The 16,568-nt window shown below is 42.0% G+C and overlaps 3 protein-coding genes across 4 annotated transcripts; 2 read left to right on the top strand and 1 right to left on the bottom strand.

The window, feature by feature from the left end:
* Positions 1-21: 21 nt before the first annotated feature.
* Positions 22-1,250, top strand: pop7 (POP7 homolog, ribonuclease P/MRP subunit). The gene is made up of 2 exons (XM_086059441.1): positions 22-124; positions 319-1,250. Exon 2 carries the CDS (start codon positions 333-335, stop codon positions 789-791), a length of 459 nt encoding a protein of 152 aa, XP_085915567.1. The 5' UTR covers positions 22-124; positions 319-332; the 3' UTR covers positions 792-1,250.
* On the bottom strand, positions 1,243-11,035 carry epoa (erythropoietin a). 2 transcript variants are annotated; one of them, XM_086059440.1, is made up of 5 exons: positions 10,508-11,035; positions 4,713-4,843; positions 4,564-4,650; positions 4,326-4,490; positions 1,243-2,457 (listed from the first exon to the last, which is right to left on the bottom strand). In XM_086059440.1, exons 1-5 carry the CDS (start codon positions 10,518-10,520, stop codon positions 2,305-2,307), a joined length of 549 nt encoding a protein of 182 aa, XP_085915566.1. In that variant the 5' UTR covers positions 10,521-11,035; the 3' UTR covers positions 1,243-2,304. The 2 variants fall into 2 exon arrangements, with proteins under 2 accessions (XP_085915566.1, XP_085915565.1); XM_086059439.1 differs by lacking the exon at positions 10,508-11,035 and adding an exon at positions 10,163-10,329.
* On the top strand, positions 10,433-15,937 carry ufsp1 (UFM1-specific peptidase 1). Its single transcript, XM_086059438.1, has 4 exons — positions 10,433-10,609; positions 11,069-11,127; positions 13,868-14,043; positions 14,775-15,937. Exon 4 carries the CDS (start codon positions 14,842-14,844, stop codon positions 15,661-15,663), a length of 822 nt encoding a protein of 273 aa, XP_085915564.1. The 5' UTR covers positions 10,433-10,609; positions 11,069-11,127; positions 13,868-14,043; positions 14,775-14,841; the 3' UTR covers positions 15,664-15,937.
* The last annotated feature ends 631 nt before the right edge of the window (positions 15,938-16,568 follow it).

Genomic DNA, 16,568 nt, shown 5'->3' with positions numbered 1-16,568 from the left:
GTTGCTACAGTTCCTGTTTTGTTCTATTTCCGGGTCACAGCTGCATCCAGGACCGCTTGTGATAAGATGCTACTGTGCTAAGCGACGTGAAAAGACGAAACTATCCTACAGTTATCAGCCGTAGGTAAGCATTGGTGCAATTACAATTTGATTTAATGTGCAATTGTTGCTCGAGAATATAAATGATAAGGTATTTGCTTGGGATCGTAAACCTATTTTCAACGCCTCTATTAGCTTTCAGTGCTATAATGTGTCGCGGGAGTGACATAAAATGGGAGATATTTAGTCAGCGGTGATTCAACTTTTGTCCCAATGCAGCATTTCGGTGGCACATGACCGACCCTCGCAATTCAGGGATGTCGTCGCTCCCCGCGGTCGCCCCCGTGAAACCCTCCGACAGCCCCTGCGCCGTCGACATAGACCCGGTGGAGTACACCCTCCGGAAGCGACTCCCCCGAAAGCTCCCCAAAAGGCGAAACGACGTATACGTCAACATGAAGACGGACTTCCGGGCGCAGCTCGCCCGCTGCCAGAAGCTGCTGGACGGCGGCAGCGGCCACCGGGAGATCTGCGTGCACGGCCTGGGCTTGGCCATCAACCGGGCCATCAACATCGCGCTGCAGCTGCAGGCCAGCAGCCAGGGGGCGCTGCAGCTGGCCGCCAACACCTCCACGGTGGAGCTGGTGGACGACCTGGAGCCCGAGGACCCCGACGAGGCCGCAGAGCCCATGACGCGAACGCGCAACAACTCGGCTATCCACATCAAGGTTTTTTATCCGGACCCGCAGTGAGGCACCGAGAAGCAGCGGGAAGAATCTTTCTTGATTTGCATGCATGTGTGTCAATTATGTTATTTATTTGGAGGACTGATTTTTTTATTTTATTTTTTTACCCAAAATATTACTGCCACTGTGCCCAAAAAAATCTGAAAATTTTTGACTTCCGCATCCTGCAAAACAACTCCAGTTGAGGTCACTCTCTTTTTTTTTGGGGGGGGGGGGGCTCTAAAGCCAAATTAAAACGTGATACTGAGTGGCAGTAATATTCTTTTATGCCTTTTTGAGCATAACTTTCCATAAACACAGAATATTGTTTACATCTTCAGTGTAATTTTTTTTGTACCTAGTGTTGTGTTGAATGACCACTGGGTGTCAGTAGTGGGTAAGCTTCTCTTCACCTTGGTTTCTCATCAAGTCTCAAAGTCTTGTGTTCGTAAACTACAAATAAAATTGAGCTGTAAAATACAGTAATTTGAGAGTAGAGTTTTATTCATCATCCTCACACCAACTGTGGATTCGCAAGCAGGAAAGATGAGGACAAACCCCTTGTTTTTATCATTTCTTTATCCGAGAATAATATTTTTTATTTAAATAGCAACTTTTACAGTGATTGTACTCAAAGTGAAAACAGGAAAAGGGAACATGTGCAAACATCCTCAAAAAACATCTTGCACTTGCGCAACAAGTAAAAAAAAAAAATGAAGGAAACTACAAGGAAGAAAAGTCGACTAGTTTGGAATAGCTCAACATCCATTTTGACCAAATGACGCAGATTCTGGGGACAGACTGCTTTCGTTTGCAGGATGTTTTTGTTTCTTTTAGCAGGCTATCACTGTAGGCTCTGTTTGATTGTTTGTTGGACAGATAATGATGGAGCAGTTTCAAGTTCTCATGATTGAACTCTGGCTGCCCCGTTCACTGCATCCTCTCTTTGGAAGAATGCAACGGTAGCTTTTCCAAACGTCTGTGAGCCACAGCAAAGATGAACATTGACAAATACAAAGCTAAAAAGTAGAAAATCTGTATAAATAGTCATTATGCAATGTTTACAAAAATATGCAACCTGGTCACCGAGTAAAAATGTCAACCACGAGACAGAAAGTATAGTAGGTAATCAATTATTCTCTGGGTCTCGTTCCGTGTTTCACTTTCAAAAGGTTAAACTGTCAGGGAAGAGAAAAACGCACCCACGTGCAGTCCGAACTGGCACATATACACCAGTGCATTGACACGCAAAGTGCAAGAGCCATGCTACTTCCAAAAGGCTTATTTTGGTCAGCATATGTCCACGAGGACATTCCAAGGTGCGATTCTCTCCAGCTGTGACTGTTCTTTGCCCTCACATAGCTTAGTTAAAAAAAATAAAAATTAAAAAAAAGGATGGTTGTGGCTTTGTGCTTTTTGTTTTTTCTTCTTAATTCCACACCACTTCTAGCAGCTAGCAAGTAGGTCAACAGAGGGGAGGCCTTTTCTTTCGCCTTGCCAGCACAAAGCGGCTAAAGCTTGGAGTGGGGAGACGGGCCGATCAGCTGACGTCTTGCTGACAGGCCTGTGCATCCGTGAGAAGGAGGCGCACTTTTCCTCGCAGGAAGTTGACGTGCACTTGAAGCAAGTCGGCCGCCGTGGATGCCCGCCATGTGCTGTCCAGGCCCGCCGAGCTCGCTGGAGGCACGTATTCCTTGAATAACGGAGCCAAAAACATGAATAGACACGTGTAAATAAATCTTCCAAAACAAATGTGGTGTACTACGGAAGCATATCGTATTCACTTCAAGTTTTTATAAATATATTATTTATTCTATTTTTCTTAGTATTTTCCCCCTTTTGGGGGGGGCAATAATTTTTGTTAAATTCCCATTTTTTTCTCTTTTTTTTTCTCCTGTTTGCGGGAGTTTTTTTCCGCATTTTCCCCCCCAGAATGCTTGTTTTTCTGTATATATTTTTGTTTGTTTTTTTGCAATTTGTTTCTGTTTTTGAGAAAAATATATATATTTTCCAGAATATATATATTAATGACAGAAAGAAATACAAAAAAATTCAGAAAAACAGGAAAAAAATTGTTTACAAAAACAAAGCCGCCAAATACGTAAATGTATTGCATTCAATTGGGGAAAAAATACTTTTTCTGATGTTTTTTGTTGTTTATTTTTTTATGTCATAAAAAAATATATATATTTAAAAAAAGACAATTTGTTAGGGAAGAATAGGAAAAAATAATTGAAAATCACACAAAAAATTCTGAAAAACACAAAATATATTTAAAAAAAAATTAATAATTTCTGAAAAACACAAAAACATAAACTATTCAAAAATAAACAGAAAAAAAAGCAAAAGCCCCCACAAAAAATATTCAGAAAAAGCAACTTTTTTATTATGCTCAAGTGAATGCAATATTTCAAAGTTAAATACAACTGAACTGTACTCTGGCTGTGATTCTGTCGTGTCCCACTAGAGAGCTTGTGGAGCACATGTGGTAAACCTAAAATATGGAGAATGTCCTTTTTTTGTGCAGCTAAAACAGCTCCCACCCTTCTGGGAAGACATCTGTGGGAAATCTGGATCTGGAGCATTTTTCAGGTCCAAGATCACTGGAGTAGGTACCGCTCTGTGTTTGGTGTTTGCCGGGCTTCTTCCACCCGTTCCGTGCAGGCCTCCATGGACCTCATTTTGTTTGTTCCCTGGGGCAGGATGATGTTTACGTAGCTTAAAGTCCTAAATTCTAGAGCCTGGCATCATCAATTAAACTGCTATCAGGCAAACTGAGGCATGTTTGAAGAGCATATCTGTGTTCCAGAGCACATCAAATAATTTCATCGCAAAGGAGAACAGTTTGGCTCTTGTTTTGGAACACACACAAAAAAAGCTCAGTTTGGTAAAAATGGAAAAGTCATTGCACTTTCAAATCCCTATTTGCACTAGTAACATTTAGATCAGGGCTCAACAACACAACATTATAGATTGTACAGTATATTAATAACCTGACTAAAACAAGGTCCGAATAAAATATTATTTTTCTAAATTTATAGCCCCAGTAGGGCTCTGAGATGTGCAGACCCAGGTCCATTAGTGGAGCCCAGAGTACAAACTAAACACGGTGATGCAGCATTTAGCGGCTATGCTGCAACTGATTTTAAAACATTGTAAAAAAAAAAAAAAAGCAACTATGCTTTATCCCCCATACTTATGATTAAATATTTTTTTACAAAATGTTGTTCTTATGCTGTACAGTCCATTAGTTATGAGCCCATGCCTTTACTTAAAAAAAAGTTATTTGTTACCCCACTGGTCTGCGAATGGCAAAATGGCAGCCTCCTGCCATGGATGAAAATGGATTTACCTGCTTAATTCTAATTCAACAAACACAATATTAATCCGACGGTTCCACAGGTGGGGGATCAAACAAAATACCATTGCCAAAGATTCCCCTTTAAAGCCACGCTCGGTTGACCTCGCAAAGAACAGAAGCAGCTGGTGCTTCACGGGTCCATATTGTCTCCCATTTTGAAATCCAAACAGCGATGAAGGAGCACGCGTGTCCCAACTCACCGGAATGTTGAGGCTGCACAGCACGGCGTTGATGCTCAGCACGTTCCTAACCAAGTTGTCGATGTGGCCGTGCAGCGCCGCGTTGGTGACGGAGCTGCGCAGCAAGCTGAGACCCTGCTGCAGAAGCCACAGGCCGCACTGCACTTCCTGGGCTTTCTCCATGGCCTGGCCAAAACGCAAGTAGCGCGCTAAAGTACACATCGGGAAGAACTCGAGGCAAAAAAAAAAAAAGTCTTACGTTTTTTTTCTCCCAGACATCAAAGTCTACCCTGGTTTGAGGAATGCTGACGGACTGGGACAGGGTGCATCCATCCCGGCATGACTTCTAAGGACACAAGTGCAGGATTGATGCAATGGCATGGCCCAAATCGCAATCAATCGCCTCACCATGGCCACTTCGGCGTCTTGCGCTTCCTTGATGAAATGGTTCAGGACCCTCAGGTCGCAGATGGGCCTCAGTGGGGATGGCAGGCTTGGGCAGGTCCACTCCAACACCATCAACAGCAAGGCAAGTAGTCCTGGAAGAAAACGCTCGGTCGTGATGCTTCTTAACTCATTCACTGCCATAAATTCATTATTAAAAATGAGGGGCGACAGCCAATTAAAATTTTAAATCATAATTAATTGCATGACTTCATGAGTTAACTCACAATTAATCACAAATTATATATATGTTCTAAATGCACAATATTTATTTTCTAGGTTTTCATACTCTTAACAAAAGTGTGTGTGTGGGGGGGGGGGGGGGGTTAAATAAAAATAGTTTAAAATGAATTTTTGACGTTTATAGCCGTCAATGGCAGTGAATGAATAAAAAGAAAATATTATTAAAAATTAGGGGGGACAGGTGATCAAAATTGTTGTCGTAATTAATCGCATGACTTCACTAGTTAGCTCACGATTAATCGCAAATGTCATATATGTTCTAAATGTACATTATTTCTTTTCTAGGTTTTCATACTCTTGTTAACAAAAAAAAGTTAAATAGAAATAGTTCAAATTATTTGTTGACGTTTATAGCCGTCAATGGCAGTGAATGAATAAAAATATAAAAAAAAGATTATTAAAAATTAGGGGGGACAGGTGATCAAAATTGTTGTCGTAATTAATCGCATGACTTCACTAGTTAGCTCACGATTAATCGCAAATGTCATATATATTCTAAATGTACATTATTTATTTTCTAGGTTTTCATACTCTTGTTAACAAAAAAAAGTTAAATAGAAAGAGTTCAAATTATTTGTTGACGGTTATAGCCGTCAATGGCAGTGAATGAATAAAAATATAAAAAAAAGATTATTAAAAATTAGGGGGGGACAGGTGATTAAAATTGTAATCGTAATTAATCGCATGAATTTACTAGTTAACTCACAATTAATCACAAATTTTATATCTGTTCTAAATGTACAACAACAAAAATTATTTTCATACTCTTGTTAACAAACGTGGAAAAAAATGTTAAACTAATAGAAATAGTTCAAATGAATTTTTGACGTTTGTAGCCGTCAATGGCAGTGAATGAGTAAACCTTGTTGGAGGTACCGAACCACACCAGTTTCCTATGCGCACTCACGGATCCCTTCGTTATTCAAAATGGAATATGGTTATTTTTTAAATTTAAGACATTGATATAGAGCAAACAGGAGAACAAAATGATTCATGGAATGTGGGCCTCTTTTTTTTCTTTCTTTTTTGCATACATAGTATGAAGTGATTACAATAATAGGAATCACACGACGTACCATCAAAACAGTCACAAGTCAACTACTTAGTGTACCAAATCCGCTGCAGCACAAATAGGCCAAGCAATTTAGCGTGATCGCCTGCATCCAATGATGGCCAATCGGGGCGTATCATGACGAAACATTTGAGTCTGGTGTGTGCCTTGACCTCCACCGAACCCCCTGAGACTGACTCACAGAACCCCTACGCTCTAAAAAACGATCTTCTACTTTGAGTCAAGAAATTGGTCTTTTAGTGTAAAGCAACTCGTAAATATTGGTCAGATCATTTTGTATAAAACAACCCAGAAAGTTGGGTCAAATTGACGCATAAAGCGGATCAGTCCATTTTTGATCAATAATTGGGTTACTTTTGACCCAACTGTTTTTAGAGTGTAGGGTTCGATTGAACCCAAGTTAAGAACCACTGCAGCATTTACCCAAATTACGATTCTTGAGCCGTGATTCGGGGGATTTATTTCCTGTGACTACTTGAGATACTGCCCCCCCCCCCAAAAAAAATTTGTTGTTGAATTTTACTGTCAAGTTAAGCATAAACCAAAGAAAATTACAATTTTATTAATATTAGTCCCGTACAGATGAACGGAGAGGAATTTAGACATCTCAGTGAAACATTTGGTGGACAAACTAGAAAGATCAGCACAACGGCCATTCAATTGATGCAGTGTTTTTTCTCTAATGTCCTATTTATTTATATATTTGCTGTATTTCTTTATGAAATACAATATTATAATGCAATTTTTGTTGTTTTTATTTAGGGGAATTTTGGAATGTATTAATGGCTAATTTTGGTTGGGAACATCTTAATATAAAAAACAACTTAGCTGATTTCCATGAAATGCTTTGGCATTTCGACGATTGTAGTGCAGATAAAAAGTGGCCGTCTATGGAGCTATTCAATTTGGGTCCGATGCAGATAAGGATGATTTAAGCCTTGGCAGAGGTCTCGGCTGTACGCTGCCATGAAATAGTGCAGGGTATCCCGCGTGTGAACCACATCAAAAAGATGATCTTGACAAATTGAGATGGGACCCTTCTCAATTATATGATTATTTTTTTTCAAGATCCTCTTGATGTCGATTTGAATGATCATCTTTCATCTCTTTGCCGTTTAACGTCAACGCTACCGAAACGAACTCCCCCGCGTTGCGCGCACGCTGGAGCATTGTGTTCATTCGGGGCCAGTTCAGCGGGTGTGCTTGGCAAATGATAGCAGGTCTCCTGTTGTGTTGTCATGTGGGCACGCCGCCTGGCCCTTGTGCACCTCGAGCTGAATGCACTCTTTCACCGCAGCCCCAGCGTGACGCAGGACGGGAACGATACAAAAGATCATCAGATGAAGGCGAGATTAAGTTATATAGACTTGCAGCATAATTTGCCCGGAGTAGCCAGAAATACAATCACTGGGTGCACCTCTGAATATACATTACAAGATGTCACAGAGGTCATTGTCTTTCATTAGTTTTAATGTAGGGTTTTAATTATTCATTTTTTCAGAAATGTGTTGTTTCAGTTTTAATATGCGACTAGTCCAATTAAAGCTTGAGTCGTCTCGTCTGCACTTTATGTCCCACGTATAAAATTCTGCGTCAAGTCAACTAGTTTGCGCTATATGTGCATCCGTATAAAATTTGAAGTGCAATCATCGAGAGTGCATAATAATACTGCGTAATTAAAAGGCACAGTGTGTAATAAGTGACCACTAAATGAAGCACGCAAACTACGGTGGCTCAGCTGGCGTGAAGCCCAGCGAGCGACGGCAAAAAAAACAAAACGAGCGAGCTGGATTTATCCGGAGCGACTTACAAAAGCCTCTCGTGGGAGTTAGCCTGAACCATAGGCTGGAATAGCTAACAAGAACGGCTAGCAGAAGAAGCTAGTTAAAAAAAAAAGAAAAGCTTGTGAGAGCAAAGCATAAGGTGACAAACGACGGGAGCCCGAATCATGAGACTCGGCGATGACCATGTGGGAGGTGGTCAAAAATGTTCGCAAACTTTTTCCTTTGGCCATCCGTGGCAGGAAGATGGTGGCGAAACATGGCAGCCTCTAGTCAGATGAGGCAACAGCCATGCAAAATAGGGATTGCTTTACCTACTATTATAAAAAATAAAAATAATAATTACGTTTATGCGATAAAAAAAAATTCATACTATTATCATAGCTAATTATTAATTCACCACTAGATGGCGCTCGGGATCACTGACTGTACCTTTAAATGAATGGCTGGATAGATAGTTTCATCTATTTTTTATATTTTTTTTAACTCATACTCTATAATCTTGATTCAAACTCATCCAGAAAAGGAACTTTCCATCAAAGTTGGGTCTGATCAGTGACTCAGGAGGAAGGCACCCATTCCCACTCTTAATGATTGATGAATTCATTCAGAGGGTCAACACTTTCTTGAACGTATACTCCGGTGCAAATCATTAGCCTCCTTTGCAAACAAGTGTGTGACTCCACCATGAGGATTAACTTTGACCTCTGCACCTCCGCCGTTGCCTACGTGAGAATGTGCGGACCCGTGTTATCACCTCACACGACGGAGGGATTTTAACGGCTATGTCTGCCAACTGATCTATTTTCAATTGAAGCCGCGTTGTCCACAAGTGGCTTCGGACGGACGGTGGCAAGCGTCCCGGAGGTGCTGGGATGTGCACGTGAGGTTCTGATGCAGCAGGTTCGCACACTCCAACATGGCAGCGGGCTAAATGTGGGAATGAGCTGAGGAAGAGATGCCATTTTAAGGAGCGTTGCCTCCTGACCTCCTTCACCGAGGATGGCGGTCTGGCAGGCGTGACGTCGCTTCCTCCTGGGCTGAGCTGGAATCCCGAGCATAACCTCTGCACGCCCTGAATACGTGACAACGTTGCTGTAATCCGCAGTGTCCGCATTAGGCGCAACTTTAGGACCTAGATATTCCCTTTTCCACAAAAAAAAAAAAAGAAAAAAAAGTAGCGGGTACGTGAATGAACCTTGAGGGACTCCAACTGCACAGTTTCTGCTTGTAGGATTAATGCTACTTAAAAGATTGCTGTTTTTCACAAGTAGTCAAATTCCATAGACTTTGCAGTGGTGGAATGTGTCGAGGTAGACACATTTTAGGAATAATGTCCCTTTGCACTTCAGTGTGTGCACGTAGCCTCCGCTATCAGTCCTTAACTGCGGTAATTAGCCTCATTCAATGTACGATTGCATGGACTGCATGGACGCCTAACCTGTCTTCCAGGTCTGCAATGGATCAGATCATCTCCTTGCTCCACAGTAACACATTTATTAGTTCCATTTCTTCTTTCTACTTTGTCAAGGAGAATTATATCAAGAAAGAATATTCACGTCCAATCAATTAAATTACAAAATGATCGACTGATCTGATCAGCCTCCGGGCAATTCATTTGAACTTGAAGAGTTTTCCCTGATGAGCAGGATGCGCTTGGTTACCTAATTATCATTTAGTTTCCCCTGTTGAGATGCCCCAAAAATAACTGTTCTTCCAAGAAACTCAAATAGAAATTTTGTTCTGCTCCACAACTTCAAATGAATACAATCAATTAACATATTTATTATTGATATTACTGTGGACATGGCAAAATTCTTAGAACTCTTCAAAGGTCCAGGCCGCCGGGATTACTCGTTATATTCAGTATTTTCCAATGCAATTTCACTCCCACAAAGAGTACATCATAACTGACTTCAACAACTTGGGAGCCTCACGCTCAAAAGGACCTGGGCAAAGTTCCATTGTATTCCAGTAATTGGTTACATTAAGAATGCTGAACAAATCGGAACTCATGCCGGGGGAATTGGCTGCAGTGTGCGGAGCCGTATAGCCCTTCTACTATTTTCACACATTTGTACACAATGACGGCAGAGTTCATCAGAAGAAGAAGAAGAAGAAGAAAAAAAAAGATCTACACGCAAGCATTTTTCGTTTTCTTTTGTAACGGTGATCCCGGTTTTTTTTTTTTTTAAGCAAGAATGTGTGTCCAAACCCTGCAGCGACAATGTCAATATTCCCCTATTTGCGCACACATGCTGGATCATGCTTTGTCAGCACGTGACGCACCTGATCCGACGACGTGACAAGGCTCTTACCTCTACCGGTGTTCTGCAACATTCGCACACGGCTGCCTCATCGTTCAGCAACATGCCAGCAAATGCGCATCAATTGAAGCCAGTTAAAGAGAAAAGTCGCCCCCACAAAAAAGCTCCGCGGCGAGGAAGTCTGCCGAGCCCCCCTCCCTCCCCCAGCAGACTGCGTTTGCATCACCGCTTGGCTTTGGCGAAAGCTTTTTATTTGGCTCGCCAAAAACCTCCCCCCCGCCCCACCCCCGCGCCCTCCCAGAGAGGCGCGAACGCGAGGTTCCAGGGCGCGCGTGTCTTTTTTTTTTTTTCTTTCTCGCAGCGCGTGGACGAGACAAAAGTGTCCGTAAAACTCACCGGGGAAATCCATGGCGGTGTCCGCATCGCTCGCACCGTCTGCGCCCCTCGGTCCGTTAATTGGAAACGAGGCCCTTTATGAGGATCCACGCCACTTTTCCGGTAGGTGTTTCTAAAAAGTGGTCCTTTTTGTTTTTTTTAAATAATTGATGCCCAGGGGGGATAAGGTCGCATTGTCCGCGTGGTGACAACCCCACTGCAACCAAAGATGTTTTCTCTCATTGTTATCCCCAACGAAAGGCTTTCGTTGTTTATAAAGAATGGGTCCCAAAAGGTAAATAGTGGCTCGCTAAAATGGTGCGGAGACTTCCCATCCATTGTTTGGATGCTTTCCATTTGTTTACGTGTCTTTCCCTCCAATTTATTTTTCAGGTGACTCTATGTCTGAGGGAGGCCGTTTTAAAATGGTCCATTCAACATTTGACGTCACAAATACAAGTCTATTGTTTATGTAGACACCAAATGCATTTTACTGTAGTACCTTTCCATGTCCACAAAAAACAGCAACGTGTGTGTGTTTAACATGATATTGGCCTGAATTGCATTTTTTTCCAATTCCAGATGAATCCAGTGACCACCCATGGGAATAACTGGATAAGAAACAGAGATGATGCTGAACGGTAAGAAAAGATGAGTAATGATGACATCAGAGCTGGTCTCTTGGTTCCTGCAGCGAAGAAATCGGTGGTTTTCCTATCCCATACATCACTTTATAGAACTCTTCAGTGTTCAATTGTGGCTTTTCTGCTTTGGAGGCCACAGACAAGCCTCCTTCCCGAGCTTGCTTCTATAACTAAAATCCAATCTGAAAGATCAAAACCACTATACAGGATAGACGCAGGGGATTCCAAGAATCCTGTCTGTGGCGGCCGCGCCAGTGTGAGCGGGCAGTGTTTCTAAAATAGGCGAGACATGATATAGCCTTGTGACACGATGACACAAATGGCCTTCAGTCACACGCAGCAGACAGGATGGCTGCTTGGTTTATATGAATGTGATGGAAACAGTAGAGCTGAATTCACGTTGATTGCATGCGTGACAAATCACGTGCACATGCCGTTATCAAACATTCTCACCGTGACCCCGTAAAAGGCATCGATCCTTCCTGGAAGTTTCCCTTGTGCGGCCCATAGGATGCTGCTATACGGGAGGGGAGGAGTGTGTACGGGTAATGCAATGTCACATACTTCAGTGACGCAAGTCCGCCGCGACATGACGCTCCGCTGTTCGACTCATACAGATTCCCAGAGACGGTTGACTTTGCCAATGATTTCAATGCTCACATTTGATTGACACTGTTGGGCTGTTTCCGAATATGTTGCTGACCTTCAGCTCCACGCGAAGGTCATAGCTCCTCAGTCTGACGCGGTCGAATTGAAACAATGCCGAGTTTCCCGATCATCCTTCAAATTCATTTTTACTGGAATCGCACACGTGCCTCCGCACGACGGATCGCAGCTTTAAAGCTCAACCGCCGCCGTGTTCAAGTTAGAGAGACAATGTTGACAGATTGTTGCAGTGTTTGCTCTCGCCGGGGGGGTGTTTGCTTTTGTCTGAGTTGGAGACAAGGTACGTGCTGCGGTCCACGCTTTGTGATCAGGGGGATTGGGGTGGTGGGGGGGGGGGGGGGGGTCAGTGTGTGCGTGTAGTAAAGGGGGCTGGCGTGGGAGTGTCGTCGTCATGACACATTGTCCTGCAGTCATTGCGTTAATTGGACTGAAGTTCGTCAAGGTTGAACCTGACGGCTTTATGAGCACATATAGAGACCAACGTTCGGCCCTCTGTCGCCGTTTGCGTGCGTCTCCGTGTCACGTTTGTGGGCTTGTGGCCAGCTATGTCTGCTCCTCTGGCGCGACACTGGACGGGAAGTTGACATAAAAGAATGGAGGGGGGGGGGGGTTTATTGACACCGGAACCAAGGTAGGAGCCACCGACTGGGGGCCAGAATTCCTTGTTTGGGCTTGTATGTGTCCACGGTGACAAGAATATGGTGACCTTGCTGTGATCCCCCGTCAATGACATGTGACCGGGTGGGGGGGGCATTCCAGGACAGGAAGCAGGTCACTGAGATTTCCCTCGGGCTATGGCTGTATTCAGAGTCTCGCCCTATCTACCTACATATATCACGAGTCGGTCAACTATTGCCGTGTTGTCAAAATGTGTCTTTATGTAACAGGTCCATGGCGCTAAAGACGTTGGGGGGCGCTAAAGACGTTGGGGGTCACTGACGCCGTTCACTAATTGACTTTGACTCAGCTTTCATCACATTAGTGGCGACGGCAAAAAAATAGTCATGCGACTCTTCACCAGAAAAAAAAAGATTGCTTTTTTTTGTTCATTTAGTAAAATACACTAATTTAAAAAAATTATATAGGCCCAAATGTTGTTACAATTTATTTATATATTCAACAGCTTTTACGGGAAATCCACCAGCTGACATTGATCCGGTATGTAGTAATTCTGCAACAACAGTGATGTAATTAGTGGCGCCCGAGTTGTGTTCCCAAACATCCTTGATATCCATGCGATGCACAGATTAGAGTAGCTGCACTTCCTAAATGGTGGAAGTTTGTCAAATGTCACACTGTGATCTATCTGTATTCTTCATATCTCCGGAGTGGCTATTGACCAAATATGGTGCTGTGATTCAAATCTTGTGTACACATCATGAGAAAATTCTATTTAACATGGCTGGACCCCGGCACCAAATAGCAAACAAACAACTATTTGGTGAACCGTGCCCACGCTTATATGTCCAAGTGGAGTCAATCGTGGCAATGATTGACTTGCATCTTTTTTTTTATGGCTGATTCAAAAGAGCCAAAAGGCCCACAATAACAATAAAAAAATATATTTTATTCATTGCTTTTATGAATTACTGCTTTATATGTTTTACCTCAACTACGAATGTATCATCTGATTTGCAATAAATGCTCACTCACTTATTAGTGCTCCAACAATGCTATATACACTAGAAAAGTCGTTTTTGTTTGTGTGTGTGTCTATTATGAGACTATTGTGTCAGTCAATCTTTTGCAGTCAAGCCGAACAGCTCAATAGCAGCTTGGATTGATTTCATTCTTTCAAAGAGCAACGGGTTGAATGAATTTGAATGACAGGTCGACCTATTATGACCATCCGGATTTGACCATGTAATTTTGTTTTTTGTCCCACCGAGGAAGAATTTCAGAATTAAAGTGATTTTAAGACTGTGCCGTGAGGAATGCCCATTTAGTTGGAGAAGCTCTCCCTCTCCAGACAGGACATAAGTAGACGCATAAATCACATAGGTGTCTTATTCAACATTAATTTTTGATGCACCTTTTGATGTTCTTTTGATGCTATGCCTTTTTTTTTTAGGAAGCAATGTGGCGGAATCTTCATGAGTCAGTTTGTCATGCATGAACCCATGCCTGGTGATGAACTAAGGTGCAGAGAGGCCGCCACGATGTCCTCTAGGTGCACTGCTCCCCCCTGCTGGAGCTCTAGAGAACTGCCTGGCGAGTTGCAATCCCTTGCACAAGAGAAGATTACCGGTACTGTACTCAGATTTAATTTAACTTCAAAGACAGTCATGATAGCTGGAGGGTTGTGTGTGTGCATTTATGCTAAGTTGTTACGGTTAAGCATATTATTATTATATGAGACTTTATCTTCCTCAAGGATACTTACACTAACTCTTTATATAAAAAACTGTACCAAATGGACTCTATTAATAATTATTTTTATGTAGCCTACAGTATGTTTTTTTGTTATGTACAGTCTTGCTATTTTAGGTTGCTGTTTTATTTATGTAATTTCATTTTATGGGATACAGGGCAGCACAAGCTTAGTAAATAGTAGGTCTCCGAGTTCCAATCTCTTTATTTTTCTTCTCTCTTTTTTCTGTTTTTATACTTTCAAATTTCCTGTCAAATTGTTTTCCTTGCTCATTTTAGTTCTCTATATATAAAAAAGTTATCTTTAATGTTATATAAATCATAGTTGCATGTGGTGTAAATTCCACTTTATTATACATGTTCACGTTATGTATATTTTTTCACATTTTAATGATAGCGTTTGTTATTTTAAAGTGCTTTATAAATACAGTTCATCAGTTAGTCATCAATAATTTCCCAAGTTCTTGCTTTATGGAATATAGTCGTGAACATTTTCTGACGTAAAAAAGGTCGGGAAACTGACTTGACAATGCGCATTCAACTATTCCATAAAAAGTGTGACCGTATAGAAGATAATAATGGCCGATAATAACTTTTTTCCCCCTCAGGTTATTTTGACGTCATTGGTAGGAACACACTTCCACCGGAAAGTCACTGCCAGCACACGGAAGAATAATGGGGTTGTACCAAAACAGGAAGTCGACGCAAAGCTTATCATTACAGACGGAATCGACGCACAATGAATTACTTTTAAACATGAACCAAAGCGATCTCGCGTCGGGAGGCGAGATGGTGATTGATTGGGGTGAAAGCGCCGTTGGAAACGCCAATATTATGGCGAGTGTGACAACTCTTTTGACGAACGTCCACACTGGTCTGCCGCCCCCAGTTGCAGAGCCTCTGAAAACGAGCCTCGTCGAAGGGGAGTATCAGTATTACCATTATGGCTGCGACGGACAAGATGACAGAGGATGGGGGTGTGGATACCGCACCATCCAAACTATGGCTTCCTGGTTGGGATATCATGTGACACCTCTGGTCCAAAACAAACCTCCACCGAGCATCCCAGAGATCCAACAAGCCTTGGTGTCCATGATGGACAAGCCGAGCTCATTTCTGGGTTCCAAGGAGTGGATTGGGACATTTGAAGCCTCTCTGGTGCTCTCCTATTTTTATGATGTCCCCTGTAGGTTGGTGCACGTCAGAAGCGGAGGAGCAGAGCTGGAGCAGGTTGCGGTGGAAGAGCTCCATCAGCACTTTGACAGACATAGATGTCCCGTCATGATGGGTGGAGACAGGGACAACTCATCAAAGGGGATCTTTGGGGTGTGCACTGGGACCGCTGGAAGCTACCTGCTTATCGTGGACCCCCACTACTATGGAAGTCGGCTGGAGAGGGGAGAGGCCCAAAAGCGAGGCTGGGCAGTGTGGAAAAGATTGGCGTCTTTCAATCAGTCCTCTTTTTATAATCTGTGCTTGCCTCAGATTGGCAGATAATTCATTTGAACTAGAAAATGAACATTGTGTCGTAAAAAAGGTGAAGTTACCACAATTCCAATCGCGCATTTGGTGTATTTTGCCTTGACTACCCTACTTTAAATTAAAGCAGCAGTGGGAACTGGGAAGTAATGAAATACAAACACTTTGTTACTCTCATGTATCTGTACTTTACTTGAGTGTTTATTATTATTATGACTGTTTAATTTGCTCCCCACATATGTATTTCTATTTGAGCTCTATCTAATTAAAGCTGGAATCTATTATTTGTGTGTGTATCAAACAGTTGTATACTGTCTATTTTTTTTATTGTACTTAAGTACATTCAAGAAGCTACACTATTTTTACTTACTACTTGAATCGTATGTCAGCGTATTGCTGCCACCCCAAAAGAAAACAAATTCAATTTCACATTAAATCACAACAAATGTAATGTTTTAATGTGACAAGTTTCACATTTCAACGTGGTAAATTATCACATTAAAAGTTTAAAACGTGATAAGTTTGATTAAAAAAAAAAAGTTTGACTTCAAACATACGGTAATTATTACGAGACTTTTTTTTTAATGTCACATTGACTTGAGAGACTACAATAATAAAATCCCACCGAGCATGTGCAAACTTTTTTGACTGATTCAAGACAGTTGAATTCCAATTAAAAAGGCCTTATTTGTAGATTTATGGAATGAATGCCGTCGCCCCTACCAACATGGCCGTCTGTAACTAATCTTCATAGCTGCTACTTATCACGTTAAAACGTGAAATTCATCACGTTATAATGTGACACAAAACTTTTTTTCTGATGTGGCAGGAACATGCTTTCATAAAGTCAATACTTTTGCTTTAAATATTTTTTTTACGCAAGCATTTGATTACAGACTGGAGCGTGAGTACTTTCGCCACCT

Source organism: Leptonotus elevatus, chromosome 17 (genome assembly GCF_054856555.1).
Source record: "Leptonotus elevatus isolate MCC_2025b chromosome 17, RoL_Lele_1.0, whole genome shotgun sequence".
Classification (NCBI taxonomy): domain Eukaryota; kingdom Metazoa; phylum Chordata; class Actinopteri; order Syngnathiformes; family Syngnathidae; genus Leptonotus; species Leptonotus elevatus.
Note: the sequence above shows the minus strand (reverse complement) of the source record. Positions and strands in the feature narration are given on the sequence as shown.